The sequence below is a fragment of the Teleopsis dalmanni genome, chromosome 1 (assembly GCF_002237135.1).
Source record: "Teleopsis dalmanni isolate 2A chromosome 1, ASM223713v2, whole genome shotgun sequence".
Lineage (NCBI taxonomy): Eukaryota > Metazoa > Arthropoda > Insecta > Diptera > Diopsidae > Teleopsis > Teleopsis dalmanni.
Window position 1 is genome coordinate 6,210,961 of NC_051846.1, and position 14,932 is coordinate 6,225,892.

General features: G+C 27.9%; 1 protein-coding gene across 2 annotated transcripts in view; it reads left to right on the plus strand.

Moving 5' to 3' along the window:
* Positions 1 to 10,222, plus strand: part of LOC119665900 (sensory neuron membrane protein 2) — a 46,342-nt gene extending 36,120 nt beyond the window's left edge. Inside the window, exons 7-9 of one of the 2 annotated variants that reach the window (XM_038075156.1) lie at positions 9,525 to 9,643; positions 9,746 to 9,871; positions 9,948 to 10,222. In XM_038075156.1, the coding sequence (XP_037931084.1) occupies positions 9,525 to 9,643; positions 9,746 to 9,871; positions 9,948 to 10,127 (425 nt within the window). In that variant the 3' untranslated portion in view covers positions 10,128 to 10,222. The remainder of the gene's footprint in view (positions 1 to 9,524; positions 9,644 to 9,745; positions 9,872 to 9,947) is intronic. The other variant, XM_038075157.1, reaches the window with a different exon arrangement.
* The last annotated feature ends 4,710 nt before the right edge of the window (positions 10,223 to 14,932 follow it).

The following is a 14,932-nucleotide window of genomic DNA, read 5'->3' on the forward strand; positions in this document are numbered from 1 at the left end:
AATTAAAAAATGGTTTTAAATTAAACCGGAAAGAAGCAATTATTACAATTTCAAGATTTAACACAAAAAGAAAAAAAACATAAGTAATTTTGATTTAATTAATTTTTGTAACTACTTAACCGTTGACAGGCGTAAATCGCAGAGCTTGAGGCAAGTTCAAATACCCTTTCAGCTCATCAAACCACAAGAGAAGGGTTTCAATGGCAAATATTTAATTTTATTTAATTCTTTTTTTTTTATTTGAATATTTTGATTGATATAAATTGATTTCATAAAATCTTTTAATTGATTCTTAATGTGAGCGATTATCGTTTGAAAATCAAAATAAATTCATCTTCAAATGAAATATGAGAACCCAACTTCAATCGCCGTTCGGCAACTGAACAGATTAACAATTTTCAGCAGATCAGCTTAAAAATGAACAACCTTAATCAAATCAAATCCACAAAAGAGTTTCATTAATTTTTTTTCTAAATTTTTGGTTTTATTTTTTTTTTTTATATATTGTATTTTTTTTTTTTAAACATTTTACAAACATAACAAAATTCATATATAGAAAATTAATATAGTTTGCATCTTAGTATTAATATCGAAAAATAAAAAAAAATTTTAATAATTTGACCAAAAATATTCAAACACTTTATTAAGCAAATATTATGCATATCAAATAAAAAAATACACTCAACGAAAATTGCTAGGAAAAGTTTGTAAAATATGTAAAGTGGTAATCTCAAAGGTCGCATAAGTATTTGTATAAAATTTTGATCAAGTAATTACATATACTCGATTGACCTTTTTCGATACTAAATGTCATAATATACTTAACAAATTATTTTACATAAGTGCAACTACTTCAACTGTTAAATAATTATTTGTTGTTATTTGAAAATGATTTGTATCAAATTATTAATTATATAAATTTAGTTTGGAATACAATCTTACAAGCTCATAAATATGCAAGTATAACCAGAAATAAATGCAAATGAATTGAATAAGAAATTTTACACAAAATTAATTTTGTTCGCACGCCAGGGTTAAGGATGTACTGTAAAAATGAGATATTATGCTTTCAAAAACTTTGCACTAATTTTTCTGTTTAAATCAAAATAAAGTAGAAAGTCTGTAAAGTTGAGTATCTATAAAGTTGAGTGTCCTTTTTATTTTTTTTCTTGTGTCCTATTTATACGGATAAATACACAAAATATATCCCAAAATGCCAAGAACTCGCATGGATCTAAGACTGTTGAGACAACAAAGAAAAAAATTTGCAGAAGACTTCTCATATGTAGAACCGATAAGCCTAATCTCAGAAAAATAGAAAGCGTTCATTGTTTTGCTTTTATATAGGATAAATTCCTGTGAGCCTCAAACATTTTAATATATCAGTTTAATCCATTTCTGCTAATTTTTTCGAGTATAAAGTTTTTAAGAGATTAACTCTTTACCACAATATACGTAATATAATAACAATATAATAATATTTAGACGTTTTCTTTGAACCCTTGCACCAGTTTGCCAAAGAGTTGTGTTGATTTGCTTAGATCTAACAATACAGACCATTAATGCAGAGAATACTAGTACCTGCAAATTGATTTAACTGATTTAATAAATACTTTTGGAGATTTTACCTACTAGAGGGGTAAGGAAGGGGTAGGTAGCAGAAAACAGTAGAAACCATCTACTAGTGGTTAAAATGGTAGTATGTACTTTCTGTAGAACTACTTACTAGAGGAGTTGAATCTAATCGTAGTACCAGTACCTATGTGATAATTTTTTGTTTTATTAGACCTAAAAGAACTAACACCACTCTTCATCGCACTAAAGTAAAATGCTTAGATTATTCTATCTTGTTAGCTACTTCATTGAAAGTCTTAAGTTCAAGTTAGAAATAAGAGCACTAGTCACTTAATATCGTTTTTACTTTGTACTCTGTAGATGTTGTTAAATTAATTAAAGAATGTATACATATACTTATATATCCATTAGTACGTTTATATGTAATTAAGTACAAGTTCAGAATAGAGTAGAATGTAAGAAGTACCGGCTTACAGTGGAATAGAGCTTTTGAACCATTATTTACCTTTAGTGCTTCTAGTTGAACCTTAAATAATTAGTGGACCTTATACCTAAAGCAAACGAGATTTTAGTGTTGGGGCCGAAGACAACTGCAGCAATTCCATCTTTGGTCTTGGAACTTTCACATACCATGAGATCATCTTAGATTTCAAACCACTAGCGCCATTTTCTAATACATACGATCGGAAATGCAAATTTCTCCATGCCAGAATCCATTATACAGATCAAGTTTCGACTGTTAAGACTCCCGCTTATATTGATCACAGAGTGCAGCGTAGCCGCACTTACAACTGCTATAAGTTGGATCAGAGCGCTAAGATCCAATATGTAGTAGAGGACTGTTGCGGGATAGATGTATTTTCAAAAAAACCCATCTAATGTCAACCATTATGAGTATATGCAATTTGTCATTTGTTGTTAATGGTTTTCATATCAAACCCGACGTCTCTAATACTGAACTATGTTGACGTATAAGGTTCTAAAAAAAATTTGTTCGAAATATTTATATATATTAAAATTTGTTGTCCGACAAGCTTACCAAGGAAACCAGAATCATGTCTAAATTTAGGTATCAACTTAATTGCAAACGTTTTTTGTATAGTTTATGAAATAAACTATTTTTATAAACGAAAGACAACTGCTTGTATTTTTATCAACAATAACACCCCGTTTCTACCGTACACCGGAAGGCATTCCAATTTACAATTTTACGGTCATTCAAAATATGCAAACCAGACGATTCTCGGTTTATAAATATTTTAACAATTTATTAATAAACATTTATGTGAACTATATTAAATAAAAAATATCAAAAAATGACGTATAAATAAACATTAATAACATAAAAACGACATTTTTAGTCAAATAAAAGACCACATTAAGATCGATCGAACTTGAATGGAAACAAACCGAACTCCAAGAAGACAAAATCAATAAAAGAGCCTCATAAAATATACATAAAAGAGGTAGGCAAACATCTTGACACGTCTTGCATCATAAAATCTTGTTAAACATTCATTAAATGAATTTTTTATCTTTTTTATACAAATAACATTTAAATATTATTAACATTTTATTGCATTTTTATGAAATTTTTCATGAAAGCATCTTAAAGGTCTATAAACTGTTCAAAGTAATGCGTTGTAGACCAGAAAACTTTGATTTGATCTTTGATTTGGTCTGCGGCCTGTCAAACTATCCGTCTTGACAACTACCAACTACCAACCACCAACTACTTGATCAATTTACTGGACGGTATATTGGAAGCTGTGCATTTCTTGAATTAATTCAAGTGATTTTAATTTGATCTTATAGATTAGAAAAGTTGAATTCAATGAAAGAAGTGTCATTCAATCAACGTACAATTTATTGTTGTTTGAATGGAATCCAAAGTTAGTCTATGCAGTATTTTGTGAGTATCTTCGATATTCAATTTAAAATATTAAGTGATTAAATTCGTTTTTAATTAAAATTCAATAATCAAAATGTATTTTCTGTTGTTTTGAAGGCGGTACGTGGTTAAGGCTTTGAAGACTTATGAAAGAGATTATTGAGTGGATACTTAGGAAGATGATATTGTTGCATATCATAAGTCAGAAGAGGTTCTAGTCTCGTTTCTCACTGTAAATGCCATGCGATTTAATAAGAAAGCACAAAATCTTGACATCTTGATTCGTCTTGCTAAGAGAAACTGTGACATAATAATTTATATATTATTATTATTGTTAGGGAATGTGGCACTACGACCGTCGGGGCTATTGTGCCCACTTCTAAGTTTAAAGTAGATCTCTAAACCCTGTTGCCTTAATAAAAAGTAGTATAGAACCTACTTTACAGAGTTTTATTGTCTCTTCCGTAAATGATCTATATATAAAAAACTTTTAAAAGTGTTTTCGGTATTTGCCTTGAATGTAGTGAAAACTATAATTCCAAAGAGAAGAAAAAGAAATAATTTTGTTAGTTTCAAATACAATTAAATACAAAAAGGAGACAATTTCTTTCATGAGTTAGCCGAATTTTTCTTGAGAAGGATTTACTTTTTATTCGATAATACTTACTTTTTTGCTTTGCTAGTGAATAAGTCGCCTAGAATACCATATTGAAATCATAGCAGTATGTATTTTAAATCCAGTCAACGTCATTACTTGCCTCCTATAACTGAAATGTGTAGTTCAATTAATTAAAAATGCTTCTTTTTATGTCATACTTTCCTATTTTTATAATAACGAAATAAACCAGCAATTCATGAAATCTAAATCCCCGTATCTGCTTATATCGAACCAATTATGCAAATTATTATTATAAACATTTAAAAGTCATCACTTTTGAATCACTAATTAACTATTCTATTGACATTATCACCATTCAAAACTAGAATTACATTTAATCCACTATAAGACTATTAATATTTCATCTATAGTCTCGAACTAGTTTAGTTGATATGTGAACCATCGAAATAGGACAACTGTCTGGTTATCACATACGAATAAAGAAGAGAACATTTCAAGCAATGAGACCGCATACTGCATCACTATGGAAAAGAGCCCATGTACTTCTACTTAAATTGATCTAATCAATATGGTTTATTTATTTTAATTTAATCAACAACTACAGAAAGAACAATAGTACACTAAGATATTAAAATAATATAGGTAATAAAATAGCCATGAGTATATTTATAGTAAAAAAACTAAAATAAATTTTTAAACACTCACCAGGATCTTGTTAATAAATTTATCCAATGGCAATACTATAAATATAAATCTAATTAAAGACAGCTAAGGTTAACACAATAGACTATTTGAGTCGCGGTGCATTCCCCAGTTTATAGTATGTTAGCAATTGTTGATTGGTTGGTTGCAGTGACAGGCCATTAGATAAGTTTCGATGTACCTCAATTAACAATTTTTCGCCCCTTTTGCTAACACATTCCTCACAACAACCCCAAAGATAGAAGAATACATAATTCATCCTGTTGAATTTATATAATATAACAAGTCTTTTGACTTTACCGGTGAACAGTCTGATAACCTGTCAAAAAAATAACTCACTAAAAACCTATTTTCTTTAGGCCTAAGTGGATCTACCAGGGATCGCCGGTATAACCTAACTTAACCTACAAAGTATGCTAATTATTAATAGTACAGTACGAAATGGTTACATGGTAAAAGTTTTATATTAAAAGTATTTATAATTCTCAATTAGTTAAATTAATTAGTGACGATCCCTTTAATTAAGTTCAATGTAGTGTTTATTATCGGTTCATTTTAAATAACTTAACGCACTTTTCTAGTTGTTTATTTAAATTAAAGTAATGAAACCGAATGTTAACGTATAAGGATTTTATGATGATATTAAAAGTAATATAAAATATATGTATTTATATTATGTACTTCGTAATACGTTAAAAGTATTTATAATTCTCATTTTATTGAAATAATAATATATATAAATTATTGAGTTTTTATAGTTAACAGTTAAATATTATTTTAATATAATCTTAATAAATAAACTTCTTTGGTCGAATGTTACGGCTGAAAATCAAAATCATTTATACTCCAAACAGTGTCGGATTAAGCTCACATAGGCCGTTTATTAGACATATTCAATCTATCTCGAATTAAATTTTTTTTGTTTGTAAATTTTGTAAGTTATTTGAATCAAAGTTTTTCAGGGAGGCCAATAGGTTAGTCTAAAATACATATTGATTTGTAGATAAAATCTATATATCCGCCTTTCACAAGTTAGTACAAGTACTTTTCTATGTATTTTTATCCTCACATTGTTAGCTAGCAAATCGGCATATCAAAAGCAGTCCTCGTGTTCTGCATAAGAATAAATTGAATATATGTAAATTTCGGAATATTGTTTAATATCCATAAAAATGAAAGTATATTAAAAGTTTTTTTTTAATGGCATAGATGTAGTTCAAAGAAATATTTTCATCCACTTCAAACTCTGACGCATATCACTATGGAAAAAAACCGAATTCCTTACTTTACTTTGTACTTAACAAATTAAGTATGTGTAATATTTGTACAAATATTTATTTTATCTTTTATTAAAATAAATTATCAAAATTCATTTAAAACGTGTTGATCAAATCAATATAATTTTTTTTCTACTTCAATTTTTTATTTCTGATGTTTGCAAATTCTGAAGACACAAAACGTTTTGCTAAACTTGTTGCAAATAATTAATTCCACTCATTAAATTAATTTAGAAAAAAAAAATCAGATCAGAACAAATGCACTTAAATAGTTAAACAACTTAACACATCAACTTATCCATAAATCTTAGACATGATCATCAAATGCCATCATCGATGATCCATCCAAAAATCAAAGATGCCAACAACGTGCGCAACTTAATCAATCAAATCTGAACCAAAATTTATTTTTGCTTTGTTTTAATGTTAAAATTTAAATGCAAATTTTTAAAATTGTTTATATTTTTTGATTTGCTGTATGTGTTTTTTATTTAATTTTTTTATATATTTTTAATTTCAATTAAATTATCACGTCTCACGATCGGTTTTTGACGATCGACGCTTGGCTGGAGTTGAATGTAAAGTGGAGTTTTATTGTGTTATCGTGCTTTAATTAACACTTCAAAGTGTGGCTTAATTATTTCCAAAGTTAGCAAATAAATCTCATAAACTCATAGTAAATTAAATTGAAATTAATTCTGAAGTCGAAAGTCTTTTTTACCGAAGAAGATGTACACAAAATCTAAACAAAGACTTCGAGTGCTCCACAGCCTGAAGGAATGTTATAAGAAAAACTTGAAGAACTATTTATGGCATATAATTGTGTAGATATTCCTAAGTGTTTGTACATACTTATAATTATACAATTTTTATACATGATTATTATTATTTTATTATCCGCTTTTATTTGCTATTTACTCTTCAGATTCATAAATTAATTGAGGGAGGTGTTAACTTCTCTGAAAACGGCGCACAGTGTTAAGAAATTAACGACTTTGGCGCTTCGTTGCTGGATTCTATTGAACTCGAAAATCATTAACACTCCATTATTTGCAATTATTAGAAATATTATTAACAATTAATATTAATATTATTATTATCTGTGCAATGTTTACAATAACAGCGAGAAGAAGAAGAACCAACTTTAATAAATGTATTAAAAGCTTAACGCGTACGTATCGATGCTCAAGTCCCACTAAAAGATAAATCGGCTGCGATCCACACAAAAATTGATACATAAATAATTATGAAAATGTTGATAAATTTAAAATTGTTTAATTGATAAAACGTGAGTTAACATTTTTAGATTTCAATTTGTAATAAAAATTGAATTCGAAGAATAATCGATGTTCTCGTTGTGTTGTGGCAACACTCGAAATCAAGGAAGCATTTGCGCTTTGCGAAGAGTAAAAACTGTACCGTCATTTTAATTGAGTTCAAAGCTAAGAGTAGTTCAAGAGCCCCAAATTATAAACTAAAATTAGAAAAAAATTTTAGTTTATATTTTATATTTTATTTTATATAACAAACAATATTGTTGGATAGTTGGACAAAGAAATCTTGTTAATGGATACCTGTCCACAAGTTTAAAATTTCTAGTATAGAATTCAGAGCACCACTTCATAGTGCGTGGCCAAGCAATGCCTAGAGAGATAAAAATTATTGTGAGATCACAACACTTAGCTAGTCCAAATTGTACAAAATTAATACCAATCAGCTGCTCCAACCAAAATAGAACCAATACTACAGTATTGGTACTGATAGGTCAGCGCGTATTAGGAAGGCATGCAAGAAGATTTGTGCTTTAAACGACTTTTCTAACTGACCATACAGTGCTGTCATGCTTGATGATTAAAGACATAGCCAAGCTTAAAGACTCCTTAGGTTCGTTCCCTTCTAGTTGAATAGAAGAGCCTTTTTAAAAGAGCGATCTTCCTGCACTAGATGTTTTGAGACTTTAACCTTTTAGTTGGTTTATTCGGATCTAGCGCACAGATGGTTTCTCATTTGTGGCATCACAACAAGCCATTATTTGTGCTTAAGTGAGCTTTAGTGCACAAGACTGCCACTTCACTCCAACTTATACTAAAAAGTAAGACAATTTACAATAAAATAGATCAAGTATTAGGATTATATTGTACTTTATACTATTTCACTTATATCAGATAATTAAAATTTATTATTTACTTATGCTTTAATTAAGATCAATAAAGCATTATATAATGTATAATAAAATGGTTTTTCACAGCGTTGTTGCAATAAAACATTCCACTGTTAAGTGGAATTATTTATAGACAAATTAAAAGTAACTTAATGGACCAAGTCGTTTTTTCATTACAGTGTTTTCAATAACAATTAACTGCTGCTTAGATCAACCAACTTATACCAAGCAAATTAAAGCTGAAGCTGGAACTAGACAAGCCTGCATCCTCTCTCCGATATAGCTTGTATATTTGCGGAATACATTTAGAAATTCGTTTTTGTAAAGTGAAAATAATTCATATATATCTGAATTACTTCAACCACTTGAACCAGTCAAGAGAACATTAAACTTCCATAGACCTGATAAAGACAATAAGGTGCTATTAATAACTGGAATCCAACAGATTCTCTTAGTCTACCAAAATTAGTTTCCATTATTTACATAAAAAAACAGCAAATGAACAGTTCAAAACCAAAGTTATGTGTACGATGATATTGATATTAAGTAGCGAACTAAGTTAGGTTGAGTTTAAAATTGCCAGAAATTCGACAAACGTTATTCTTGTTAAGCCATTGGGCTTCCCAGTTGAAACTCAAGATATTCGATAAATTTCGGTTAGCTCTACGAAGCTTATGTAGAACGATCTTCTAGACATTAAATCCGATTCGTCTACAGCCCTAAATAAGGACTTAGAAAGTTGTTGATATCTATCTATGCATTTATATATATCTCTCCATCTTTCTTACCCACCCTCTCTTTCTCACTCACCCTCTCTCTCACTCAAATCTCTCTCACTTCCTCTCTCTTTCTTGCTCTCTGTCTGTTCCTCGCTCGCTCTCTCTCTTGCTCTTTTTCGCTCCACTTCATACTGTTCTTTTATTCAAAAAAGTTAGTATGCTTAAAACCTAATAGATGCCGAATTTTTTTTAACCAATCTGCATAAAAATTAACACATCATAATGAGGCTTATCTCCAATACATAATAACATAAATAAAAATAAATTGCATAATAAGAATATTTAGCATAATTTTATAATAAATTTTATTTAAATTTTTCTGTTTTGTTTTTAATTAATTATCAAAATAAATGATATAACAATAGACAAGTGCAATAAATTCAATAAAAACGACAACAAAGTAGTGCGTCAAAAATAAAACAATGAATTATTTTATTTTAACAAGTTTCTCACCATAACTAAGAAATTAAACAAAAACTTATTTATTAACTTTTTAAACAATAAATTTTCATTATTGCAGATGCACCAGTAATTTTGACGCTGCCGCATATGTTGGGCGCCTCGAACGAGTACAGAAAAATGATTCGCGGTCTCAAACCGGATGCGAAGAAGCATCAAACATTCGTTGATGTGCAGATGGTAAAGTAGAAGAAAACCTATAAATAGAAAAAAAATTATATCTTATGCAGTCAAGTTTTAATTTAATTTCTATTCACTTTCATTATCGGTTCACTGCCACAGCTCACTGGTACGCCGCTTCAGGGAGGCAAACGCGTGCAGTTCAACATGTTCTTGAAGAGCATAAATCGCATTACGATCACGGAGAATCTGACAACCGTGCTAATGCCAGCTATTTGGGTGGAGGAAGTATGTTTCACAGTACCTGACATTGCTAATTCATTAACTTATAAATTAATTATTATTGCATTTTACTATTCTAAAGGGCATTCAGCTAAACAATGAGATGGTAGCGTTCTTCAAAAAGAAACTAATAAACTCCCTAAAGACACTGAATATTGTGCATTGGGCTTCACTGTGTGGTGGCATTGGAGTGGCATTAATTTGTCTGATGTATTATGTCGTGTACCGTCGAAAACCCATTGAAGAAGCACCGCTAAAGTAGGAGGACTTGTTAAAAGTTGTTCGGGTTATAGATAAATCTAACTTTAGCATTATAATATATGTATGTGGTTAAATATATGTATATGTTTGTTATTATATTAACTATTGTTATGTATTTTGTATTTAATTCTAGTTTTATGTATTTACTATCTAATTGTTGTAAATAATTTTGTTATTGTGATTTTTATTTAAAATAAATTGTGATTTAGGTATTGTACTCAAATAAAATCAATTTTTTCTTTTATAAAGTTATAATTATACTGATATAAAATAAAAAATATAAGATAAAAAATTTTAACATCATTCACTAAAGTCAGTAAATCAGATATAAAAAAGTCGCATCAATGTAAATTGCATTAGTAAATAGAATCCATATCAACTGAGAAATAACTTCATTGATCCAGCTTTGCTCATATATATATATACCCAGTAATACTCGCAAAAGTGCATCAAAAGTGCACAAAAACGCTAACTTATAGCATCAAAATCGATCAAAAAAAAGAGCAAAATACTAGATAACAGCATAAAAACGTCAAGTTAGAGAGTTTTTCAAAATTTTATTGACTGCTCTTTTATATAAAATAAAAGTGTAAGTTTTGAAGAATATTTCCATAAGTCGATAATGCATCCTCCCTGCTGATCTTATCCAAGCCTTGCGTTCCAAACCCTCCAATAACTTAAGCTATACTTAGATGACTCGGGACTCAGATGCCCCCATCATCGCACTCGTGACCCCGGTCACAGAGTCAACCACTACTGAAGAGTTGCTGAGAAAAAATTGAGCGAAAAATTGCTGGGAGAAGTTTTTTCGAAGAGTTATTGCGAGTTGCGACGAGGAATTCCTACAAGATATTATTTCGAAAATAATTATTATAAAGAGGAGTTGGTGACAGAAATTACTTTTAATTGTTGCAGCAATAAGTTGCTGCGAGGATTTATATGGAAAAGATATTGAGAGGATTTATAAAAAGGAGTTGCAGCGAGGTGTTTCTAGCAAACATTCACCAAAGACATTAATCTCTACTAAAATATAGAAGTAATATTGTTATATGTGTCAATATGTATGTATATCACAACCAGTATTATATAGTCATTTTTTTTAAACTTATAAAACATAAAACGCAAAATTGAAAAGTTTTAAATGAATATATACATTAATTCGTACACACAATATAAATCAGAGCTAATTAGTAATTTTTTTAAAAAAAACACTGACTATAAGAGTAACCTCTTTAATATCACATGATAATATTTAATTCATTTCTTTGATATTTTTTACTTGATAATAATAAATTCATTTAAAGTTAGAAGTAACAAATGTAATAAAAATTAATTCAAATATATTTTAATAATAATTTTTATAATTTTTATATAGTTTTGCAACACTTAATATTGATTGAATGTTGTCTTTCATTTCTGACAGGGTTGCATTTTAGAGTTGTTTCAAGACTGTTGAAAAGCGATTTGAAACTCGCATGAACACATATGCAGAAAATTACTTTAAGCTTAAAAAAAGTAGTTTATTTATATAACAAAAAATATCCTATATATACAATATTAGTAATAATTTATTTGAATATAATTTTGCTCTTTTGACTCGCTTCTCTAAAATCCTATTCATACAGCAAACATTAATATCATATCAATTTATAATAATGCCCTTTAATGGATTAATACTAATTTATTCACAAGTTAAAAAACTGGATTACTGGAATTTAACAACTTAATTTCAATTCATTTTATTTAATTACATTTCAATCATAATAATAACTTACGGGATCTTGAACGGACTCAGACTGTGATTTCAAAGTGATTATGTTACGCACAAACTCAAAAGAGCCAAATAAGTAAAGTTTAGAACATAATTTTAATTACATCTGCTCGATTCGTAAATAATATTACCAAATTAATGTTTAAATAATACATTTTCACTTTAAACTATTTTTGCATATGAGTGTTTATATATTTCAAAAGTGTTAAATCATAATTTCTTCACTTTTATGTTGGTTGAGAATAATAAATAAAACTTTTAATAAAAAAATAATTTAATATATATAATTTTATGACAAAGTGCAATAGAAAATATATAAATAGTTTCAAAATAGTTTATTTGGGTTTATTATTTTTTTCCTTTTCGCTGCTAGTTAGTTAAATTTTGAGTATTTCTTAAAATTATTAATAATATCTAATATTATATATAACAGTTTAAATCTTAACATAAATTGAGAAACAAACAACTTATAGTTAATTCGAGTAAATATTAAGCTCTTATTTACACTCAGCATCTAGTTTTATTTATTTATTTGTATTTCTTTATTAATTTATTTGCTTTATAACAGCATATAACGACAAAAATACACAGTTGACACAAATCGAAACAGAATTTAAATTATCTTATCTCTCATTGTCCCCTGTAAACAATCTTATGCAAAAATATTGTACAACATAGTTCTTAAAATTTGCAGTATTGTGGAATTTATGGAATTTTTCAATTTAGTTTAATTTTATTTGCCACATAAATCCACAATACGCTTCAACTTTTAAAAATATTTTTAAATATTTTAGTCTCCTACAAATTTTATTCAAAACTAAAATTAGACAAGTGCATTAAGTTAAGCTAATACCAATTTGAACATTAGTTTGATTTTATCTTTATTCGTTAAACAATACGGTTTAATACGGTTTACATAATGCTTTAGAGCAGTCCCAATAAACTAAAGAGCACTAAAAAATTTTAGTAAATTTATGTTCACGTTTACATTCTCTCATAACATGTTCCCCTCAACAGTTTTCTCGCTTTAAAATTTTTCGTCTCGCATGTATTGTGTTTTCAGCACTTTATTGATTTACATTAACATTGATATTTACAAATTATAAATCAAATTTACTAAATATTGTATTTTATTTTAAATTAATTATATACATATGTTTATTTTTAACATATTTTTTTTATTTTCTATTGCTTTTATTATTTGATTATTTGTTGTCTGTTTTATATATGTATTTCAAATTCTATTTGTTATCAAAAGCATTTTCAGGTCACAGAAAAATATTTTTATTGAATCAAACAATAGCACATCATATTCTTGTTAATTATAATGATTATAGACTGCATATTATTTCTACGCCAAATATTAGTTATATAGTTTTGGTAGTGTACTGATTAACACCGAATATTGGAAAATTAAAATATAGATATGTACATATTTCGTGGTATTTAGTAATCCTCAAAAATTATTCCAACAACATTAAATTAATGTTAATAAATTTAATGTATTTAATAATTATTTTAACATTTAAAAAAACATATATATAAATTTAATATAATGTAGTATATGTATACGACTTTACAACATAATTTAAAGATAATATGCATAAGAATAATTAAATAACATATAATTAGTTAGAGTTTCTAGCTTTTTTAATTCAAGCACATATTACACTTATATTAAGATAAAGAATACAATTGCATAAGACATGTCAAGCCATGGCGTTGTAAGCCGATCTGAATTTAAATAAAAAACTTACTTATTATTTCAATGACGAAAATGTTATTAATCTTTTAGTGAAATGATTAACACCAAAAAACATTTTCTTTGCCATACGTCATCAAAAACGTGTAAATAGAAATATTTTTTAAAAAACTAATTTTAAAAAAGTTTGGTATTTAAGCAATTGATAAATTAGCCCATTTCAAACACAAATGGACATAATCAATAAATAAATTATTTGTGTTATATGCATTTAGTTCTATTGCTGAAAAAAGTTGCTGTTAATTTAAATAAAACAAATCTATCTAAATTATTTGATAATTTTTTGAAAATTTTTATTGAAATATTTATGTAATATAATGAAATTATTATACAACTAAATTAATTTACTAATTGTGTATAATTACCTATTGCACAACAAATAATTATTTTTATCAAGCATTCCAATCTATTACAATTTATAATAAATTTTATATGCAAGCTGTCAAGCTGCCACCCTAGCGTCATAAAATAGAAGCATGCAATGACAGCAGCAATTAGTGACCGAACACGGCTTCACAAAATTTTTAGTTTGTGTGTTTGCAAGTGCTGGTTCACTGAAGTGGAGCAGTAAACAAGGTTTTTAGAGTAATTCACGTAAATTAATAACTAAAAAAAATCAAAAATTGAATAACAAATGCTTTTTTTATAAAATGCATATGTTATATATAACCTTGTATAAATTAATATGAAATAATTTTTCGGTGCGTCGCACGACCATAGAAGCACTAAAATGTGTTTGTGAAATATGGAAAATATGTCATTGAGTGAATAAAATTTCTCCTCAAATATGCAATTGTTAACGCGCTAAAATGTCCAAAAAATACATATGATTAAAATTAATATTTAGTATAATATATATAAATACAAGCATAAGAAGCATTAGGTTTTATAAAAAAAATTATTAATGTTGATATAAGTACTATAATTTTCATAATTCCTTAAATTTACGTGTGTGCGGGCACTTCTCTTTCGTTTCTCCGTCGGCAATCGGTACATGTTTTTTCTGACTGACTCGTATGCACGTAAAATCAATTGTGGCGTATTCGTTTGTGTTACAAAGAACAATGATTGAAATGAAGTAAGCGAATTCGGTGTTGGTGGTACAGCAACATATTTTGCTCAGGTAGGTCGCTTTTGCATTGAGTGTTCTCTACACGCATATAGAGTGCTCTTTCTTGCATACTGCTGATAACGAAAAAGTTTTTTCTCTTTGTTACCCCTAGTACGATAGTACAACGAAAATTATGTTAGAAATGTGTTGCCAGACTAATTT